This window comes from Typopeltis vanoorti, chromosome 4, assembly GCF_054136105.1.
Source record: "Typopeltis vanoorti isolate ZY-2024b chromosome 4, IOZ_Tvanoo_1.0, whole genome shotgun sequence".
Lineage (NCBI taxonomy): Eukaryota > Metazoa > Arthropoda > Arachnida > Uropygi > Thelyphonidae > Typopeltis > Typopeltis vanoorti.
In genome coordinates this window covers 317346-341447 of record NC_143552.1, presented here as the reverse complement: position 1 = coordinate 341447, position 24102 = coordinate 317346, and the positions used below count along the sequence as shown (strand labels likewise).

Here is a 24102-nt window from a genome sequence, read left to right as displayed (position 1 = left end):
AGGATCTTCCTATTTGCTGGGAGATTCTTATAGCTGGTTTTACACCTACTCTGCATATGAGGGTGCAAGTGTATGAATGCTTTGGACCAAGAATATTTGCGTGGCTACTCATCGATTTATAAATAGATCTGTCTTGTCAATGATGCATCCTTTGCATTTCATGTTGGTGCAAAATCTTGTCGTACTACCTTTGAAACGGAGGATGACGCCCATGAAGTATTAAAGTTAAAGGCAGTGCCACAATTACAGAAACAGTTTTTAGAGACAAAAAAAAGTTATTCCTTTTAATTGATTAATTAAAAGGCAGTTTAAAATGTTACGAGTACACATTGGTTTCATTTACCTGAAATGAGGAAAACAGTTGATCAGCGTAGAGCCAAACTACTTCTAATATGTCACCAATCCACGCGGCAAAGGACATTCCTAACAGGATGGTGTAGTGTGCTCCAAACAACGGGACTAAAATTAGGGTAGACGTGAACCACTTTCTGGAGAGAAACACAATATTTAAAATATTTAATCAGTTTATTCAGTTTCAAACTTTAAAACCACACCTCTCACAGATTGTTTTTTGTGTGTGTGTGTGTGTGTGTGTGTGTGTGTGTGTGTGTGTGTGTGTGTGTGTGTGAATCCCAGCCACAAATTCTATTTCATATTTATCTAAAAGTGGCTGAGGTGTACATAAATTGAAGATATTTCTCTGGCGTGAGTCCATTAACGGTACAGGAAGCCATAATCACACCAACGTCTATTAACTCGTTCTTGCCTTGAATTGCAACTCTTTGAGCAACATCCACTTCACTAATGAAACTGAAAAGACTTTTTTCATATAAAATTAGTTGTAGCGTCATACTCAATTTACCAGTGGAAGGAAAGATTTCATTTATTAAATAAAAAAAAAATGTCGCGAGCCATTAATCAAATTAATCACAACATACCTTACAATAAATAAATTGAAACCTTTTACCTGAAAAAAAAAAGCCATAACTTTAAATAAAAAGTGCGTAAATGATTTTTAATTCGATCGCGTGATATCATTTTTGACCTTTTAAACTAAAAGAGAAAAAGTAATAAAATTGTCAATTTTTATTCTCCGAATGCAGGAGCTAAAGGTTTATCAGCCAGAACCTTCCGGAATTGGAGAGTGGCAGTTTTCCAATCTTCATTGCGCAGATGAGTGAAGAAAAATGTTTGCTGATGAGCTGGATGAGAGGTGACGAGAGCATAGAAAACTATTTCTGCCACCTTGTGTTCCTAATCATAAGCATTATTACTTATACGTATATATATATCGCGCATGTTCTGAATTTTCGAATTAATAAACCAGATTTTCTGAAGTGAAACTGTTAAACTATGTTTTACCTGAAAAAAAAAAAAAAACTTCCACCTACTCAGAATTAGTCGAAAAAGGCAGCGTTTTCCAGATTTTTCCTACGACGGAACACTTCACAAATCCTGAAATTTTCATGAAACACCTCGGTTATTTTGTAATGTTTTAATAATTAATTTTTAATACATTACAATATTAATAATTAATTATGGAATAATCATAAAGAGTATCAGTACACTTATGTGTACGGTGTGACATGTTGATAAATATAAAATTACATTTAAATCAGTTACCAATCACCGGACGAATGAAATCTTGTAGCATGTTGTAGTTACCTCAGCCAAAATCATTAAATTAATTTGTGTGATTTTCATTGACATATCCCATTCTGATCACCAAAAAGTTGTAATATTATTATTATAAGTACTTACGAGTGAATGCAGACTTTTTCTTCTGTGCGCTGGTAGTTTTCCCCTCCTTTTGTACATCCTGGAGATCGCTTTGTAGGCTGAGGTAGATGAATCACTATCTGTTGCGTCACAAACACCTTCAATGAGATTTCTTAACACCAAAATTAAAGAAAGTCCCTTGTCTCTTATTCATATTAAAATTTAAATCTGTAGGCCTATTACTTTTAAAAAATCATGGCACTACAGTTTCGAAACAAGCACTTTCATCCTACAATACGAACTTCCGAAGAAAGTATTCAGTATTACTAGATTTAAGAACCGGATACAGACTACCTTGATCTTCAATTTCAGTGGAAAATTTTCTTTATACTTTCTTGCTGATCGGTCGCTAACATTTGCAACGCAGATGTTATTTCGTTCAGTTTTGAGAACAGAGGATACGTCGTCCATTGTTGTAATAGGCTTGCAGGCTATTTTTATGACCGGTCATAAACAGCGGTATTCCCTTTCCCGAATTACTTCCATGTTTAAAAATACAGTACATGGCTTGGTCACTGACATCACGGAACACTTATTCACTTTCCGCGGAAAGTGAATTTGGGAAACCCTGCACTGAAGAATGGTTCTCCAGTGAATAACTTGGATCGAAATTTGCCTTCGTTTAGCAGATTTAGCGTCATAACGTTTCCACAAAATATTTCATCTTTAAATATATTTCGAATCTTGACTGAAATCAAAAATTTGCACACCATGAAAAGAAAGTGGCGAACCTCCCTTTTAAAGTCAGCAATAAATAGAATTCTAACTCTTGTTTATTGGGGAGGAAATGGAATTTTTTTGATAATTTTAAACCTTAAATTACAATACAGAAAATATCCCTGAGTCGATCGTATCATTTCTTATAAAATCGACGTAACATTGGCCTCTAGTTTTATCGTTTAACTCAAAACATTGTGATAATGTTTTGAGTTAATTGTGATAATATAACTGATATGCGAGTTTTATTCATGAGTATTTATCGCTTGAATAATTATAACGGGCTCTTGAGATAATATCACAAGATAACAACACAATATTATCTCGTGATTGTGATAATATTGTGTTCAACTGATATTGACATTCTTCATACGGTTTGCGAAAATCATCGTCCAGAGACGGCTTGGAACTCCAATTAGTTGTGTGACAAACCGAAATCTCCATGTGGGATGAAGGCGACTCTAATGGTGACTGTTTCAAACCTCTGCTCGTAATAATGAAAGTTTTGGTTCTCTTTGTCACCATAGCATCTCCGCGTTCCCCTGCAGGTCACCATAGCATCTTCGCGTTTCCCCCATAATAGAGCTGCTGTTTTCATAACATACAATTATACATGTTGGATGAGAGCTCATTAGAATTATTCGAGAGAGAAATACTCTCATGAATAAGACTCAAATATCAGTTATGTAGTTTGCATACATATAATAATTATATTATATTTATACAAACAAGTAACTATAAACAATTTTTAAATTTTAATGTTAATCCTCTACCATAGTTAAACGTATGTTTTTCAACCTGTCTTATGGAGGACGATTAGTTTTCAACTTAAATTACTCGATCAGACGATCTTTTTTAAGCCGGAATCAAGAAATGCGGAGATATTTTTTGAAACAAAAATCGGAAATAATTCAAATATAATGAAATAACGTGTTCTTTTAAATGACTTTTTGAAGAGATCAAAATGTAAAATATTTTGAACGATCATAATGTCAAGAGATGAGAAAAATGATCACGTGAAAAACTTTCTTAGGCAGTTCGTTTTGATAACATATTGCATTTTTTTTTAGAAATCTGATTACGGAAAGAAATTAAAATTGAACATACCATTTTTATTAATCTGGAATAGGTGCACACACCCATTGAATATTTCTTACCTGTAACGATATCGTTTCGTTTGTAGCATGTTAGAATCGAACATCTTCAGGAAGAGGACCCGAGTGATGTTGAGGAAACAGAAAAAATTCACCTGAAATCGCAAAAATCCATTAGTGATTTGGTTGACATGAAAGAAGTTGTTATAAATTGCTGGTAGCAAGTTAGAGGCACATCGCGAATTATTATCGGTTTATGATGCAATTAGTATTACAGCTAAAAACTAAAGTAAAGTTTATGTCAAGGTCGAGAGAGAGAGAGAGGCAACTAAACATACCTTGCATTGGATGAGAGAACGGGTGGCTGCCATGGCTTTAAATAATGATTCTGAAGAAGATATTTGAATGTTACTTAAATTAAATTAAATCCCACATAGTTTTAAAACCGAATAAGAAACTCAAAGATTGGAATCAGAGAGTTTCTTGCCGAAATATAGTAAACTATAAAGTATCGGCGACACTAGCGTTAGCAAATGCAAGTGATCCTAGTACGTAGTACAATACCGGGCAACTCGTTGCAAAGGTGGGGGAAGTTCAGATCGCTATTCTTAGGTATTTTCCATAATGTAAAAACACATTTCCTAGGAAATGTATGCTGTTATTACATTATGGAGGGAGGTCACTACCCAGACCGGTTTCAGCCGTTTTTGAGGCTTCATCAGTGAGTAGCTAGACCTAATACCAAAGTGTATAGCGAAAAGAACTTATATACTCTGCGAACGAGTTATCCAAACAGGTGCAACCATTAAGTTACTTAAATATAAAGAGCTAATAAGCTTCATTTCGGCAATGAAAACATTACTTAAATTAAGGGGATATTAAATCCCACATAGTTTTAAAACGGAATAAGAAACTCAAAGATCGGAATCAGAGAGTTTCTTGCCGAATATAGTAAACTATAAAGTATCGGCGACACTAGCGTTAGCAAATGCAAGTGATCGTAGTACTAGGATCACCTAACCTAACCATACGTACTAAGTACTGAGTTTCTTATTCGGTTTTAAAACTATGTGGGATTTAATATCCCCTTAATTTAAGTAATGTTTTCATTGCCGAAATGAAGCTTATTAGCTCTTTATATTTAAGATATTTGAATGATTTCAGATTTGCAGTTAATGATTTTTGAAAACTACACGTTTTCACATTTTTCGAAAAATTTTGGTCTTATGTCAAATAGAGAAATCTTGTGCGAAAGAGCAAAATATCTTCGACCCGTACCCAAAGAAACTTGAACCAATTTCATTTCGCACGGTAAACGACACGTCGTTATGTGTAATATAAAGGGTTGGATCTATGCTATGTTGCTTGGATCTTATTTCTTTAACCACGTCTGCTATTCCTTTGATCAAGCCCTGCACTTACTGGTCAAAAAGGAGTTTATATCGCTTTCGCCAATACAGCTTGCCAATCTTCTTTATACTCTTCTTATAGATAGATTGCATCCTTCGAGTGAAAGACAAAATATATCAATCTTAGTGGCATTTGAATAATTATGCGTTGCTTTCAATCCGGATAAGGTAAGCAAAGCTCTAGCATCCTGTATATATATGTTGCTTAATAGTTCCCTTTCTTCACATAAATCTAAAATTAAATATCAATACTTATGCATGCAACTGGATGATGGGGAGTTACTTTAAGCATATGCCGTCAGTTATTCAGCGATTTCGTACACCACATGGAAACATCTTGTGAACATAGCTAAAGTAGCAATCCTGATGTCCTCATTCTCCGCATCTAAGAATTTTCTTTGCTTGTCATTTTAAGAATTTAAGATAAGATTGCAAGCATAATGTTTCGTATTTCTTGGAAAGCAAATATAACAATATTCTTTAACATTTCGATATTAGCTAAGTTATTCACTAAGTTTACAAAATGAATTTGTTTTTCTCGAGAAAAATTAAGAATTTTATGATAAGCCTAAGGTTTGATTTGCTTTTAGATGGGAGTAGGAAACTAGTTATAAATTAATTCCCTGACTATTTTTTCTCCCAAATGGAGTAGAATGATTTAGTTGTGCACTCAATCTCTATTTATTAATAACTATTTCAGGAAATAGATCTTGCTTACCACAATAGTTGCGGTGATTGGTCCACGCATGATCCAGAAATATCCTTGGTTGTTATTCGTAGTCCAGCATCTGCAAGACAATTATATTCTGTCATAATGTCGCGAATTGTTTGCCATAGCAGAATTTGTGTGTGTGTGCGCGCGCGCGCAAGTTTTGTTAAATAATAAATTGGTCGCTGTGTAGTCTGCTGTTGTAGACTAATAAAGCAGTAAAAGAAGAAACCCAAAGGAAGTAATTCAAATAACTTACTCATAAACGTTTGGGAGGGGGGGGATTGTTCTTTTAAGGGAGCTCGTTCCGCTTCTGCAATGAAGGTAATGGAAATACTTTGTTTTGGTGACTTCTAATTTTCTTAGGTCGCTTAAAATACAGACTAACATATTTGTGTTACATTTGGGTTAAAATTTGAGTCAATCGTCAATATTATTAATAGCACTACTTACAAAGTATCTTCCAGAGTTGCTCGGACAATAACCCACGGAATTATAAACAGCAAAGGCATTCCTAAAAATAAAATAAAATAAAAAATAAAATTCTGATTACAGCATATTCAAAAATTAGCGGTGTCAAAGACGTATAGTAACAGTGTTTGATTATTGGTTTTAGTTCGGATTTGTTAATGCCTCCACATCGTTTTCCTAAATCTAACTAGTATGTTTCTGGGGTTTCTTGTGTGTGGTTTATGCGAAACACACACACACACCTACTCTAAAGACCGAGTGATTCCCCAGTTGTCAGAAAAGTAACTTCGGTCGGTGAACCATAGGAAACTTGTAAAGATTATTCAGGACTTCTATATGAAAACACAGAAGATGAATTACCTCGTTCATACGTAAGTGGCAGGGTTCCCCACTAAGGGAAACCTGTCATTTTCGTCCCACATCCAAGCGAACTGGCCAGGAGGATATGCAGTTTACAAGCAAAAATGTAAACTTATGCATGGGACTAACCATCTTAAATTAAAATTGTGGTTAGGAAAGCTAATCTGAGCATTTTGCAGACCATAGACGTTTATGGCCTGCAAACTACTGATTATTGTTATTATTAAATATTTTCCCGTCCCCTCAATAAACTCACCACGAAAGTGGCTTGCAAAAATGCTTGGCGACAAACAATTCTCAAACTACCAAGTCAGATCGAAAGATTAAGTAACATTCAAGTCCATTAGAAAGAAAGTTTAGATGAGTTTGAATCCTGCTTAATATTTCTTCCCATTTCTTCACGAACCCAAAGTTAATTGCAAAGGGACTGAACTGTAGCATATTTCAGTGCGCTCATCATTTCTCTTGAGCGATGAAGTGATCTTGACAGCGTTATTTCTGAGTCCACAGAGCCCAATAGTTTGAGTAATTTGCAATTATTGCCACTGTTCTTTCTTTCTCTCTCTCTCCTCCCTCCCTCCTTATGTGTTGCCATTAGATCTAGTTCCCTGTTTTGGAATCTCGCCACCCGTTTTACATACAACGTTCGGCAGAATTACAATTCAGTTATTCTAGGATTTTTTGTAGAAAAAATTTGCAGGAATTTGTTCAAATTTCGAGAAAACAAACCTTAACTCTTTACTACCTGAATTGGTGTGGGTCCCTGACGGTCGATTTTTCTGAAATGTAGCATTTAAAATTCAAGTTCCAAGGAGAAGCCTGGAACGTAAGCGAACTCTGCCTTCTACAAAGCGGAAAAATATTTCTTTTATACTTCCTTGATGTTAATATTAAAATATTAACATCAAGGAACTTCATTATTAAAATACAGAACTAGCAAGATAATGTCTGCATTCAAAAGGGTGAGTTAAGAGTAAGAAAAAAACAAGACGGCACTACGTATCTCTTTAATTTTGGTGCCATTTGTTCACCCCGGCCGGAAATATTCTGACAGCAGACGATAATAAAGGTGTCAAATGGCCGTCAACCGATTTCCAAAATCTAGTTAGTGCAAAGTTTACAACTTCTCTTGGAAAATAAGCGTTAGAAGGTTTATTTTATTTTATAACTGTTAAAATAATTTAATATACATTCTCACATGTAAAGAGATGAAGCAAAATGGGAAACTTTCAGGTTAATTTAACATCCAAGATCAGAGCTTCAGGTATAAGATTGTTAATTTTTACAAAGAGTTTGTCTACTCGATTTTTGAATTCATCAATTTTTTTATTCATTAAGTTTGTAATAGTAAAGAAATTTCTGGAAATTCGAACATTTTGAAGATAAAAAATAAATTTAAAAATAAGCAGTATTGATTGCATTCCACAAATCTAAAAAAAGATGAGGTTTCTGAATATATTTAATAGTACTTAAGTAGTTAATTATTCGGTGTACACATAGTACAGATAGAACTACACATAGTATTACATTCGCTTTCATAATAATTAACCATTTGTTATAGTCGTAATATTGAAATCATAATGAATCGTGTAATGCTTTTTATTAATACTCACCCCATCCGAAGACCGCGTATTTCATTATTCCGCTGGTATCAGTAAACATGGACAGGAAAACGAGGTTGTGCAAATAAAGGCCTTCCATGAAGATCCAGAAGTAACTGGCCATTAACGAATAGTGCCAGAAGCTCGTAAACACTTTGCATTCCGCGTTCTGCAAGTTAATAACAGATCGTGATAGTTATAGATTTTCTCTGATTACTATTTTATGATTTCTGCACTTCACATATGAAAACAACAAAATATAGTACTTGCAGCCATATTTTATATTTAAGGACTTTTATATTTAATGAAACGCAATTTGCGTACTTTTTTCAAAAGATAATTTCACATTAAAGACATTCTATTTATTTTTATTTACTAATGGCACTACAGCCCCATGTAGGGCCTTGGCCTCCCATTTTTAGGTTTCATAACTCACTACGAGGTGGGGGTAGTTACCCCCATGCTCAACCATGTGTAACTGTCTATGAAGCGTTGTGTTCTTAAGACCGGTTTGCCTGCTTAGCAGAGAAAAAACCTGAAATAAACTGGGGAGAAAAACACTGCAGTCCGCGCCCAAGCCAGGTTAACTTGGCTATGTCTGACAACGATCCTTAGCTCCTCACGTCGGCGACCAGAATCGAACGCAGGACACTCTTTTCACAGGCATATGATTGCCACTCAGCTAACCGCGCGGACACATTAAAGACATTAGAAGGATAAAATTTAATTTCAACGTAGTTGTGATTAACCACCCTATGAAGATTCTGTACTTGCGTACAAAACGCGTCTACCTTGTGTCTTGCATGAACAAATTTCAAATTCATCAATAAAGGTAATTGCGTACTCGTCGCACCATCAGTCAGTTTTTATTGGTAGACGTCTTTGAACCTGGATTATTTGAGGTTGAATTCATTTCAGTTGCTAAGTCCTAAACGAAATGCTTCGAGCAGTGCAACTCACTCTTTAGCAAGCACTAAGCAACACCCGCATATCTCGGAGCAACTAAGCCAGCCAAGCTATGAATGGTCGTAAGGCCTTCACAACCGCACCGTTTGCAAGAATTTCAGCACCTTGGGGAGGACGCTTATGAACTGTGTGTCAAATTCTTGTTGGGTGTAGCAAATTCTGACTTATGCAGGTACATTTTATTCACTGATTAAATGAGTTTTATCCGAGAGAGAGAGATTTAGTAATACTCGCAACGAGAAGGAGAAAATCTTTAAGTTTTCAGTACCGTCATCCTTGGGAACGATGGAGATCTTCTAACCGTTGACCTTTCAAATAAGTGCATCGGAAGTCAAGTGAAAACTTTAGTTAATACGAATGTGCTGAATCGGAGAATTTTAGACTCTAAAGGATTCATTCGAAATGACTAACCAAAGACGGAGAAAGAACACCTTGAGCTTTGTCATGATGTGTAGAGATTAATGATTTGTGCACAAATGCATCTTCAGAAGGAAGATGCATTTATGCACAAGAATTATGGATTCGTTGGTGGTGTTTTTCTCGAAATAACGGCATGGCTGTTATGTTATATGAACAACCAAGATATTAAATGATTTGCCTTTGCATGAATCGTTTAGCTAAGGTGTATCGTTAAGGTAATGCTGTGCACCCTTTCATAATGATAATGATTTTTAAAACAGAAGATCGAGTTCTATAATTTTTGTACATATTGCCATAAAACAAAGTAGCGACTGGAGTGAAGAGAAAGGGTTGACGAAATCCTCCATTTAATGCCCCCATGCACAAAATTTGGCTTTGCAATCATACTCTACTTTTATCCCATAGTATTTGGGGTAAGCAGAAAGGTTTGCAAAAGACATGTTATTGATAGGGTGTACCTCTAATATTAGCGGCAGTATGGGGAGGAGAAGCGACATATGACCTGCAGTTGCAAATCACGTGGTTCGTAAGGACCAGCAAGGAAAAGCGTTCTTCTTTCTGTTCTTTATTTACAATTCGCCATTGATTTAGTTTTTAATTTTTATTTAACATTTTTCCTAATCAGATTTATCTAGATGTCTATTACCTAACAATTTAAAGTGGAATTACAACCCCGAATCGATAATCTTAGATGTTATTTTTGGTCATATGTGATGACCCCTCCTCAGCAACCTTCAGTCAAGTGCGCGATTTTTATTCATCTTAAATTCCAATAACTGATGAATATTGGAAGTACTTCCAAATAATAATGGAAGCCAGAAGGGCATGTAAAAGTTCTATTTCTGTTTTCTAGAGCAGGGTTTACGGATTATGTAAAAACAAATAAATATATACAGTGTGTGTGTGTGTGTGTGTGTGTGTGTGTGTGTGTGTGTGTGTGTGTGTGTGTGTGTGTGTATACATATATATATATATATAATTGATAAAATTAGAAAATAAAATAAAATACTTACTACACCCACGGTACAATAGGTTTATAAATAACTTTTCGTGAGTGGAAGCCACAGACAGACGAGAAGAAAGTTATTCTACTTAGTAATAATGCCTTGGGAGGGGATGGAAGAGTTTGCTGCTCACTGCCAGTTGTTAAATTCAAAATTGTACGAAGAAGTAGTGAACCGAGATTATCCGTACAAGAAATAGATTGTTTATATTTGCAAGGAGAAAATTCCTACCAGGAGTAAGATTTTTTAGATATGCAAAATAATTTGCGCCTCTGCTATTTACAGGAACACTGTACAATCTCATTTACTGCTATTAAAAAAAGTTAATATTGTATTTCCAGTCAGCTTTCCATCAATAGAAAGAACTGGAAGGACATGGTGCTGCAGTTCTTACTGAGAAAGCTACATGAAGAAGAAGAAAGGTAATAAATAAGTATCATTATCCGGTGTGAGACTTCGATCTTGCTTATAGAATATTTCAGGCAACACAGAATCCAAGTCTGGGTCTAGATTTGGTTTTTAATGTGCGGGGCTAGAATGCTTCTCATAGTACTTGTATAGACATTCAATTATTTCGAATAAGCAAGCGTTGGAGGGTTTATTTTTATTTCATTCCATACCAGTAGTTGTTTGTGCCCTAATTAATGTCGAATGTATCTTTCATAAGCTTTAATTTCAAGAAATGTCAACATTATCTGTTCTCGTTTTTTACACGGCATTCGATAAGTTTAAAAAAAAAAACATTACCACCAACAAAAACTGTATAATAGAAAATATTATAAAGTTGAATCCTGTCAATCTCCTCCCCTCACTCCCCTAAAAGAGAAGAAAAAAGCCAATTCAAAAGAAAAACACTTTATTGTTACTGTTGTGAATTTGAGTGCCAAGGGATAAGTAAAGCCGTCGGAAAATTTTGAGCAGTGTGCTGAGTTTGTAAGACTTGATAGCAAAAGCAAATCCCTTATTTCACTTAAATTTATTATTGTCTCAGCTCAGACCTGCTCATTGCTTCAATTTTCCAAAGATTTCCATAATGTTTCCTTTTCAGGCAGAGTTCTCGTATTATCTTCCTTGGTCCACTCATTCTTTTTGTGGTTGCATTACCATAAAAAAAGTTTATGAAAAAGCGGATCTTTTGGGACAAAAAGTAAATAAATTTCTGGAAAGCCGCAACATAGAAATGGACTTTTCGGTTAAGATAAAAATATTACTTTAAATAAAATAAAATAAATATTACTTTAAATACCAAAGTTTAGAAAAATGGTAACGAAATGATTATGCAGTAAAACGTTACTTTGTTTTAGTCCTTGATTTATGCAATTATATGCAAACAGCAACCTCCTTATTTGAGCAATGGAATTTTGATTGCAGCTTAATTTATGTCCCTCAAGTGCTAGAGATTTTGTTTGGTAAAGAACGTCTCGAACAATGTGAAAAGCTATTCAGATACCATAATACCAGTAATTTTATTGTCATTTTATGTTATATGGAAAAGGGATTCCTGGGTTTTGGCCCAGTGACTGATAGTAAGTTATTTATAATAACTCTGCGTGCTTTCAATGATCTGCAGTTCACATAACACACAAACATAAAATTAAAGCAGAAGAATTCATGATTCACGGAGCGTGAATAAGTACAAAATTGATAGCTTGAGGATCTGTCGTTTGGTGAATTTGCATCTAAAATTAATATTAAAAAAAATGTTCATTGTTTTTACCTGAGAATGAAATATTAGAGCATTCTTTAAATTACATAATTATGATGTAGTTTTGAACTTTGGAAAAATAACAGTAACTTCAAGTTGAACGAACTTTTAGGCGAGAAGGTGCGATGGTTGTCAGTTTTCAATTTCAAGAAGAAAGAGATTGCTCTTTTGATTTCATTAAAAATTAAAATGAGTTAATTTTTCAATTTCAAGTTTTTTTGTATATAATTTTTTCAATAAAATCTTAAATAACCAAAGGTGCAAAATAACGTTGAAATGAGTGACAACGTTTATAATTTATCTCATATTTATAATTTCTCGTGTTTGTGCTTAATGCAGTGTGTATAACAAGATCTTCCTCTTACTATTCTATCATTGGTGAGTGGAGTTGCGGGAACGCCACCTGTTGACGTAACCTCAGGCTTGAATCCGACCCCGCTGCCAAACAAGGCATCCTTTAACAGCAAGAGGGCTGCTCGAATAATGAACGAGCAAAATAAGTGCAAGTGGAGGTTATTCCTTGGACACCGTAGTTTTCTGAAATGGAACAAATACTAGGGTTAAAAGGAAAACTCGATTTTAATTTAAAATTCAGTTTACGCATTAAATAATAACAAACATTGTCATGTGAACACATCCATGAATAATAACTTGACTTTTAATTTTCAGTTAGAAACAGAAAGTAATCTTTGTATAATAAACTTTTAAATCGAAGTAAGCTTCTACCAACGCAAGGTATTGATTCGCTATAGGTTCTGCAACATTTTGACGAAGAGATATATACATATCCTTTTTCCTGAAGAAACAAAGATTGTTTTTCTTATACCTTGAGCTCACTTGATAAATTTCATAGCTTACTGGTCTTCAGTTATAGATTTAGTATGAAGAAATCTTTTCTTTTGACACTACAAAAGAAAATATTTCAAAAATGCAGAATGTTAGTTTATGATAATATTCTGCGGAATTTTCTTTCAAAAAATATCCTATTTATATACTTTTAACGTCTTTACAATATTCATCGAAGTATACTCTTTACATTTTGTTTTTACTTGCGTGTCAGAAGTGAGTGTTTAGAAGCACAGACAATAGCGGATTCAATGCACTTTATACAATACGTTTAACTAACACCGATTCACTTACCACCAATTAAGTTGGTATCAGCAGTGCAGCACTCTTGCTCGTGATTTTCACCAACAGCCTTAAACAAATATCTATTGAAGCTAGAAAAGGGATCAAAATATTCGAGGGATTTTTTCCTTATTTATTTTTAATGGAAACTGCTAACTATGGAAATGATAATAGTATAAAATATTTGCAACACCCTTACTGTCATATACCAGATAGGGAAAAAAAAAGTTAGATTCATTTGTGCTGATCCATGTACAAGCGTAATATATATCCAAGATATCTGAGGGTCAAAAGAGTGACCATCATCGCTCCGGACCGTAAAGCAAACTGTCTACAAAACAACTTCAACACTCTCGATATACAAATGGCTGGAAACTGCTCACTGACACTGCGACGTGGTTCCATAGCAGCTTACTCACTGCTCCTTCTCTCTCCCAACCAACCCTTTTATCCCCTTTATTAAACTAAACATCACCCTAAAATGGAAACTATTTTAATTTGGCGCGGATGTAAAACTAAAGGCTACAAGATCCCATGAGATCATTCCTAAATATTCCTTTCAGAACTAATTCAATAATCGAATGGAAGATTGCTACTTTGAATTTCCAAACTTCTAGATGTCTGCCCTACGTAAGACAGGCCACAAGGATATGGACTATTATAAACTCCAGGATGTTTGTAGAGAGGGCTGTGGTTCTTAGGTGAACGTAACAAAGAAGGTAATAGCCCCAATGGATTTAAAGCCACTCTTATATGATGACATTTGAAAATCTTGAGAGAAAGCCTACCAATGTAGGGGATGGAAACTGAGGTTCTGTTGCGAATGTCAGGAATTTATGGTGGAGCAATAGTGGAGAAAGTGTTCTTCGTACCGTTTTCTTAGAATATCCATTGCTCAGCAGTAGTTGATGTAGACACTGTAATTCTTATATTTTCTGCCAGCTTTCAAATTTTTTTTTTTTTACTTTTGTGAAAAGGCTCTTACATGTTCTATTTTTAATTATGTAATGATTCACGATTTTATTTTCCTAACCCAGAAGAAGCCGATAATATGTGTGGCGAAACTAGTCAGTGTTATCATCTGTGCATTTACCTCCTAATAAACCGTGTCAGTTATTTTACATTTCATTTTTGACTGAGAATTCTACATGCTCATCATAATAAATAGAAAAATTTCTTACCCATTATGGCTTAAATTTTTACGTTTACTAAATATTAATTTGCAGATATTCTACATTAAGAAAAATTTAAGAATTGAAACTAAATTTATAAAAATCGATTTTATGCTAAGATTGTGATGATATTGCTCTTATAACATTATAAAGAATATTTTAGATTCTGAATTATTACTGTCATGACGACATCACTTACCGAACAAAAGTCAAGATGAAGAAAGCCGCCAGCAATGTTAGGAGTGATGTGGCGTAGCCCAATTTTGATATCAGCTTGATGTTTAGGATATGAGGCTATAAAAGGAAAAAATAATAGAAGCTGAAATTTTTCCTAGTCGTGTTATAGCTCAAAAATTAGATATGCGAAGTCTTAAATGTTTTTCCTGCAATATCGCAAAAAAAAGAAAGAAAAAAAGAGAGTTGCTGCACACTTTCTTCCTTTGAAAAATTCGGTGGGGAAGTCTTGAGGGATATATTTCCAGCGTAACATTGCCTTGATGAAAAATTGGATTTTTATGAAATGATAACATAACGTATTATCAGTGATAATAAAATTGTTCTGATTAATAACGAAGTTTATTATTGTCCTGTCACTTCTATTCTAGAAACACAAATGGAACAGGCCATAGCGAACTCCATTTACAGTCACTTGACTAGTAAAATGAATATCTTAAAGAAAAATGGATATTATCCTGAAGAATGAATTTAATTTAATTTAAATGGAATACTAGTTTTTTCACCAGCGAAAGGAATGTGGTTAGTTCTTCAAATTTAACCTTTTAAATTCAATCATTGCATCCATTTTATCTTTTGCTTTTGTTATATCTGTTTTTGTGATGAAATGCCGATATTTCCTTGTAGGATAACGGTCATACGATATGTTAAAAATAAATGGAATAAGTTCTATTGATGCTTATATTCCATCATTTCGAGGGATCTGTGATGTTGCTAAACAGGCGGTGAGCGGTCATTTCATAAAATACCGCTATTGTTGTCTTTCACCTTTAATTCTTTAAAAGTGGATGCATTTGCTCACGTATTCCATTCACTTCGTACAAAGAATTTCATTCTATTTCCCTTGTTCAAAACATCCTTTTACACCTTCCGAGATGCGTCTCACTACTTACCTCTCAATAGCTCCTGTATATCAATTTGATAGACTTTTCTCCCCAGCTCATGATTTGAGCAAGGCTGCTCAAGTCATGAGCTGGGGAGAAATGGCAGCCTAGATTCCTGATAAAATAGTTTTGAATTATTTCCATACAGAGCGGATATCCAAGAGTACAAGTTCAGCTTAGGTGGGCCTTATCCAATTCCTCTTTTTATTAAACTTTCTACCATCTCTACCTAATAGTATCTACTATTAGTAAACTAAAAATACCATTTTCATATTGTAGAGGATTCCTGTCTCCAGATTATTCTCATCCATTACTTCAGCATCCATCGCAAATCTCTTCCGTTCACATTTCTAGAACGACCAGTTAATCGTGTAAATGAACCGTTGGCTTTAGATTGTGATGTTTCTAAGAGAGTAGAGAACTGCTAGTAATTCGACGAGAGTATTGTGCTCATTTTATTCTTCATTTTAAAATTTTCATGCTCTTGTTAGGGCACGTAAGTGTCACTTCACACAGCCTGTCGTGTTCACAAAAACAAACTACTTTTGCTTTGAAAATCTGTTAGTATGAATAATTGCGTAATCAACCGACGTTAAGTGATTTTCCAGCTAGACGTGCTTTTCTGCATTCCCAGCACAAATCAAATCCTACTTGCTACCCTTGGATCAAAGCTAGTTAGATGAAATCAAATAAAACCTCTGCCGTTCAGTCTGCATCGGAGAAGCGGCTTGGTTGAAAAGGGCTGGGAGCAAACCTGTGCACAATACAAAGAGTCTAGGAAGACTTTAAATTTGAAGATATGAGTGAGTTAGCGGGTCACATATTCAATTAGGTTTTTTTTTTTCTTATCCAGTAAATCGGCAAGAACACATGCAATTTGCACAGATCATACACGGCATCGTGTCCTCAGTTACCTCAGCCTTTCTTCAAAACAGACAAATCAAGAACTTCAGATGACTTTCTGGTTATTATAAATCCAAGACAGTACTTTTCGACAAGACATGCTCCATTTGCAATGTTGATAATAGGAATTAACACTTTTTTTTTTGAAATAATGAATATACATTGCACGCAAAAGCTTCATTTAAATTTATTTCTATTCTGACAAGCAAACTGATCACTCTAGCCTAGTATTTTTTTAGAGTTGGCATTGCCTCAGATACCACCATATATATTACTGAATGTAGTAACAACAAACATATCCAGAGCTCATAATTCAATAAGCAGAAATTCAGCCTTTGGTCAAAGAACGTGTAACAGTTCATCAACCCAGCTCCTAATGTGGTACAATTTCATCTATTTCTATAATCAGAGATTATAATGGTATGTTTATATCTTGAGAATGGAATACTTATCTCCTCTCTCACTTATAGTGGATTTTCGAAGTTGTTTAGTGATTTAATCTCAGGAATGAGTCGATTTTGTTTATAATGTTTGTTTCTATTGTTTTGAACCCATATAAATTACTATCGTAATTAAATTTTTTCATCCGAAACGAATGCAAACAACTTTTTTAAATTGTGCATTCATCATGTCTTGTCAGTTGTGAATACCTGAATACACAAATCAATGTTTTGCCATAAACAAATACTTACTTCCCAAACATACTTGCTGTATGTGGTGTCTCCGGGGATTACATACAAAGGCTTCGCGCACAAAGTGTAATTCGTCCATGACGTGTTAGTACTTTCATTTATCCACCAAGTTCCGCTCGCTGTGCAGATTCGAGAGGCAATCCCTGACGAATGGAAGAAAAAGAAAACAATTTTATGTAGAATTGAAACATGAATGGGAGGGAGAAAACATTTCATTTAAAAATGAAAAATAAAAAACTCCTGTTTTTTTTTAAAAAAAGTAACAATGAAATATTACACCTTTATTCCAAAAACGACTTTAATAAAGGTAATATATAAAGAATAAGTTCGAGGTGTTACGATAAACTTTAGAGTAGTCTAATAATTAGTAGAACCACAGCTAATAATAATCACCCTCATTCTGCTCATAAGTTCCTGTCAAACAATTGTCTTATGTTTACAACTGTCCGAAGACTCAGGCAACGTTCATTTGTTTATTTTGCTCTATCCAGAATGAGAATTGAGGTCTTTCCATTGCTGAAAGAGACAATGGGCAGTTTCGTCAGAAACGCCATAAAAGAGGAACAATTGTATTATCCAGGATGTTCAGATGCCTCTCGTGGCAGGAGTTAGGGCTGAGGCCAAACTAGGAAAAACAGATACATACCATCACACCAATACCTCCAAATTTCATAATTGTAGTTACATACTCTGGTAAGAGACGTTCAACGGCCATCCGCTACGTCCATCTGCTCGGTATAGGGTGTTGCGCGATTCGTTGCTCCATAACAGAGCTTTCTTCGGTTCCATGTCCAAAAATGCCAAAAAAAAAAAAGCCACTCCTTTGCATGCTTTTTGGGCAAAGTCGGGCTTGCATATTGTGGTCCTGCCATGCATACTCATATTCTAAGCCTCGTTGGTTCTGAATGTTTATGTGCAGATTCGTGTTCCAATCGATGGTCGAAACTCTGCATTCAAAGTGTCTGCCAACTAATGACCGTTTTTACATATTATCATTCGTAAAACCATATGTGACGTTCGGCAAATGTGGAGAGTCGTCCACTTCCGGTAGCGCTTGCAGTTGAATCCCTGCACTTCCATCTCAGCATGGCGTCACTAATTGTTGACCTGGCGGTGACCCAAAATTTCAACAATTTGCCGAACAGAGCTTGAAAGAGGCGTGGTGATACAATGCCTGCAAAATGGCATTGTATCACCACGCCTCTTTCAAGCTCTGTTAGTTGCCTTGTTGCAGCCATTTGACTCGAACACAGTTGCGCCGAGTTGGGAGCATCATGTTCCTCGAATGTATACCTGCCACAAACATGTGACTTGTTAAATGGCACGACGTGCTTTGCCTATGCGGTGGTCCGTTAACATTTTTCCAAGCAGTGTGTGTGTGTATATATAGAAAGTTTTTTACCTTGGGTATACTATATGTTAAAGATGCCAACCTAGACTTGCAATATGTGCAGGCGCACACTTGAGTTATTTGTCTGTTTGCTTACTTGGCAAATGGAGTAAAACCAGGTTTGAAATAGCTTGGCATCTTTAACACACATACATACACACACACACACACACACACATAGAGAGAGAGAGCACGCTCATAGCTCAGTCAGTATCAATAGAGACGAAGCCCATTGGTCGGAAGGACCTGGCTTAGATTCCCGTCCATGACGTGTGGCACCTTTATCTGGTCTCTTTCGACTAAAGATGAGTTAGCTGATCTCATACGGAGGTAGGGCGTTTTTGCTCACCTGGAAACTTAAATTTCTCTAAAAGGGTAAATGGATTAGATAAATTATGTAATCAGTAACTTACCTTCTGGGTTGAAACCATGAATGTAAGATGGACATGATACTTCCAAAACAGTTCCAGCTAGTGTATGTGGCCAGCAATAAGCACCATCCCATACAATTGGGCAATATACACCTGAAAAAAAAAACTGCTTGTGATTTAATGCTAAGAGTTTTACCCAACGAAATCTAGAAGTAATGTCTATTTTGTGCTATGTTTTCGAAAGTTATTTCCTTTGCTGGTCTTCAGACAGTAGCATATGCTGTTAAGGTTAATCGCCAACAGATAGCAGCGCTTGTTTGTCCATCTCTTCATCGGTTGCCGCTTATAATCAGTGATACTCTTGCGCCAGCTTTCTCTGATTGGCTGCCAGTGGAGATTGAACTGCCCACTCATTCCCCAAAAGCTAGACAGGTTTAAAAGACCGCCTACAGGGGAATAAAAGGCGTTACTGATTATTTTATTTTTCCTGGGGTTTCATTTGGCTCTTAGTCGCCTCCTTAAGCACATTCTAATCTGCAAATAAAAGGTCTTTACCATTTGTAAGACACCCAAAAAAAACTTTTTTGTTAGCTTATCTCTTAGTTATAAAAAATAATGGGCTATTGAGTTAGAGAAGACTGTTCTAGTAATTTGCAAAAGAGACCGTGGGGATAATGCTTCCGAATGCAGTGAATAATAAAATGGAACTCTTGATTTATTTGAGCCATTTTTAAATAGTGGAGCCTTTCAAGCAACTCTGTGAACCGTAGTAAACTTCGTTGCCATTTGCTTACCCAAATAAGTTGGTTTGTTCAGCTGAGGAAATTCTTTTCTCAAGAATGAACTCATTCTTGAGAAAATATATTACTGCTCATTCAGCGTAATATTGTTAAATACGGACACCTTTCAGCTCTAAAGACGCGTCATTTAATTCTTTTCTGAAAATTAGTTTAGATATATTTTTTTTCTTCTTAATTTTGTCCAATTGCGTTTGACAACATAACTTAGAGAACTTCTGTTCTAGCTCTTCTATCACACTTAATACTGTACTTATTGCAGATAATCGCAATCAATCCATGATCAGTTCGTTTTATTTATCTTTGATATGGCTGAATGAAAATTATTCAAAGGTGCCAAACACTTACTAACGCATGCAACGACTAGCCACGTGGAAGTAAAGAAGTGATCAAAGTGGCAATCCTGTTTAGATTAGAGCCATTCGGAATATTCATACCCTTCTTAAGTGTCCAGACAAATGCAAAACTCCGTCCTGCGCTTTGAAGTCTGAGCAGCGATTTGTTCGGCATTTGAGGTTAGCGCGAACTGCACAAATAATTGTGGATGGACGGCTCAACTTGACACGAAATATTGTTCTGTATCCTTCTGCAAACTTCCTTTCTTCTCTTAATCGCAATCATGAGGTTTATCAATTTACAACTTAGTACATTCATTCCAAGACAATATACTGATTACTCTGCTAATGGGAATGAACAATTTCTCATAACTAACCAATTTGAGTATTTATTATCATGGAATAAGTTTAGCTAACATTGTGCTCTCTCTCTCCATGACGGACTTAGAGCCTGCAAAGTTTAGAATGTAATTCTTTTCAAGAGTGACTGAAATGTTAAAATTGCTAATAGAAAAAGCTGAAGGAAGGTGTTGAATAAAAATGTCATTGAATATAAATAAACATCCCATACACTCTATCATTATTTCATAGCAGCACAAGAGACTTGGGGGTTCGGCTGAATGTCACGCGTCTTGATACAAGAAGGATCTTCTTTGAACTGATCAGTGAAATAAAATCTGCAGCCTTTGTTCCAAGTCTGAATCTTATATCTTTCAAGAATTTTTTGTATTAAGTTATAACGAATCTTTTTGAAACTGATGTTATGAAACAGGATAATCCTCACGACAAATAACATAGGAGTTCCTCTAGAAGTTAAAAATTTAAGGGGAACTGAACATAAGACCAAAAAGAATCGGTCTACATTTGCTAAGTTGTGTTCAGTAAAAATAAATAAAGAGTAATCATGATGAAATGATTAGATATATCATGATATGTAGAGGAGACTTAGGGAAACCTTGAAGTGGTTAAAGCCAATTCTAGAATATTAGAATCTCGTCTAGAAATGGTTTAACGAATGCTGCTTCTAGGTGAGGTCTTATCCATCATGGGGAGAGTGTGAGAAATCAATGAATCACCAATCTAAAAGGTAATCGTGGAGCAACTATCATGCTTATCGATTTTGGTAAATATTTCAAAAAATTCAATTACTTTTTTTTTACTTATTTCCATATAAGTAAGGAGAGCATTTAATATTTTTTGTTCTGAATATTTTATTTTAAAATATTCCAGAAGTTGCATGGCGCTAATATTTTTCACTGTCAAGGTCTTTCATGTTAAATTTTTTTATGTCTGCAACTTTGCCGTGACCACACACAGGAGGCGAATTGTTGATGTGTGTTTGTTTCCTCTGCTGTAATATTAATAGCACTTGTTTGCCTTGAACCAAATCACCGAGAAAATCAAATTCCCTCTCATTTGTAAATGTTTTCTCATACTATCTTTCAACTCGTCCTATTCCATATCGGACCAAAAAAAAAAAAAAAAGACCATCAGTTTGATGCACAATGCAATAAATCCTATAATGAGCGTGATCGACAGAGATGGTTTCGCTCTGCAAACATATGTAAGTCTGGGGAGAATGATCGATGATTTAGGCGTAAATTTCTGTGAATGAAGGCAAACCGCACTTTTCGCAGTATTCTTAGTAAAAAGAACGATAATCATTTTTAATTCTTAATTTATTCATTTCGGTAAAATGAAGAGGTTGAAAACTTTAATTTTTGGGATGGATAAGGAGAGAACTTCTCGTTTTTGTCACTATTAAGAGATTTCTGGATGGATGCATTAGCTGACGTTCATGCAAAAGTTTATCCTGTCATAAAACCCTTAAAATACCACAATAATTGCACAAGCGTGTGTACACACAGTTCCTTCGTATTGAAGTCTCGAGGATATATATATGACAGTATTTGCATTTAGGCTGAAAACACTTGAGTTCGAATCTCATCCGGGACGCAAAGAATCTTCATAATTGAAGGTAAGGTAAGTTGGCCCGTCTCAGAAGGAGGTGATATAGTTTTTCTTAGTTTCTTTAATTTCTTACTTTCTTTAAGTAATGATTTCCATCCCTCAAGACCTACCGGAAAGTTAACGCGACTATCAGACATAATACTGTCTTCTTAGCCTTAGCGAATAAGCCAGTGCCTTAGGCTTACCAATTAAAAGTGTAATCTCCCCTCCTGTAAGACGAAAGTCTTCGCTTTTTACATAAATACGTACTGCGCTGGGCGCGAAATTCGTCACTTGATTCAGTGGTTTCACTTTTTTTTTCATTTATTCACATTTCGAATTTTAAAAAAATGACTACACATTGAAGAGAAGTTTTTATCTCTTGATTTCAAAATCTTATTTTGAACTGTATTCTCCATTATTTTGTAAATTTTGTTGATAAAAAAATACTTCGAATTTAGGTGCTACTAACACCTGAATATATTGATGTGGTGCGTTAATATTGGAGTCTATAAATGAAAGGGTTTTAACGATGAGTGAAAACCCTTTCATTTTCACTTTGTCATTGGAAAACGGAAAATTGCCTAAATAAGTGTCCGTTAATTAAATAAATTAAAATTAAAATTGTCTACACACAAAGTTGTAGATCATTTGGCAAAAATCATATAAAATTGAATAATCAGGGGTCACATGTCAAGAGGTTGTCGTTGTAAGCTGCTAAAAATTTGGCTGTTGTTATCCCACTGATTGTAAATGACATTTAGATATTCTACCAAATATCACACACTGAAGTATCGTCGGCAAAGCCACGTTAATTTCATCGAAAACACCTGGGGTTCGAATCCCATCCAGAACCTTACAAAGAACCTTTATAAGGGATTTTCATCTGATGCTCATTTAGCAGGTCTTTATACGGGGGGAGGGATCTCTGGTTTTATTTTAATTTTATTATTCCACAAGACAGCCGGCTGGTGAGTACGCGCATTTGACAGACGTGGAATATGCGATTAAGCGCCTTATCGTAGCATTAATTCGTTTTCTGTGAAGACCCAGTTACAGGTTATGACAGGCCATCACACATAGGGGTAGATGAGAATTATGACATATTCATGAAATTAGAATTTAGTTTTATATCAAATACTTGCATATTTTTGCTCAGATAATGCGTGTAAAATTGTCACCAAACAAATTAATCTCTCTTTTGTGCTACTACGCGTAAATTAACTAAGATGGGTCGTGTTTTAAGTTACATCCTTCGTCCCAATACCCTTACAAACGGTAGTCGAAAGACTGCAGAAAGACGTGATTGATGACTAAAAATTTTTTCCAATGTTAATTAAACAGAACAAAAGCTTCTGAAATTAACATTGTATTGATTACTTTGATTAAAATTTTATGCATTTCATTAATTGAAAAACGTTTTAGATTGAAATTTTTTAGATCGCATACAAGAAGAAGCAAACTCTATTTATTAATGGGCTCACCTACCGTCACTCAGCAAAGTTGAATTTAGAATGGTACTGTTGCATTCCTGGGACTTCCTCTCCAAAATGTGATGCTGCTCCATCATCTTCAAATCCGGAAGTATTTCTGTTTCGTTATCCTGAGAATTATAGAAGAAAATTTTACAAGGAACTGATTTTGTTGTTATTGTCACCTTTTTGTTTGAAATTTTATAAAGGATATTAGTTTATGAAATTAAAGGAAGAAATAGGAACAGGTTTGAAACTATAGGATATATTTGACAAACAGAACTCATTGGGAAGATTGCGAAGCTGAAAAAAAAGTATTTTTAGTTTGCTAAGAGCCCTCGTCAGGATTTCCGAACTTCCTTATAATCGGCTTTGAAATAGTTGGATCTTTAATATTTCCTATTTCTATGTAATGTACAGTTTGCTATTTTCGGCACAGTCAAGCAATCCCGGAATGTTCGGAAGAAATTGAACTGGCCACAAAGTATATTAAGATGTGGAATGACCCCCCCCCCCCGTTCTCAGTGTGTATGCTTCTG

General features: G+C 35.1%; 1 protein-coding gene across 1 annotated transcript in view; it reads right to left on the bottom strand.

Moving 5' to 3' along the window:
- The window catches only part of LOC150107067 (secretin receptor-like), a 59920-nt gene that overhangs the window by 5477 nt on the left and 30341 nt on the right, over positions 1-24102 (bottom strand). The window contains exons 2-10 of the mRNA XM_090391601.1: positions 19052-19162; positions 17249-17391; positions 14735-14829; positions 12634-12772; positions 8153-8309; positions 6162-6222; positions 5718-5787; positions 3654-3745; positions 344-488 (exon numbers count right to left, since the gene is read on the bottom strand). Of these exons, the coding sequence (XP_090247727.1) occupies positions 344-488; positions 3654-3745; positions 5718-5787; positions 6162-6222; positions 8153-8309; positions 12634-12772; positions 14735-14829; positions 17249-17391; positions 19052-19162 (1013 nt within the window). The remainder of the gene's footprint in view (positions 1-343; positions 489-3653; positions 3746-5717; positions 5788-6161; positions 6223-8152; positions 8310-12633; positions 12773-14734; positions 14830-17248; positions 17392-19051; positions 19163-24102) is intronic.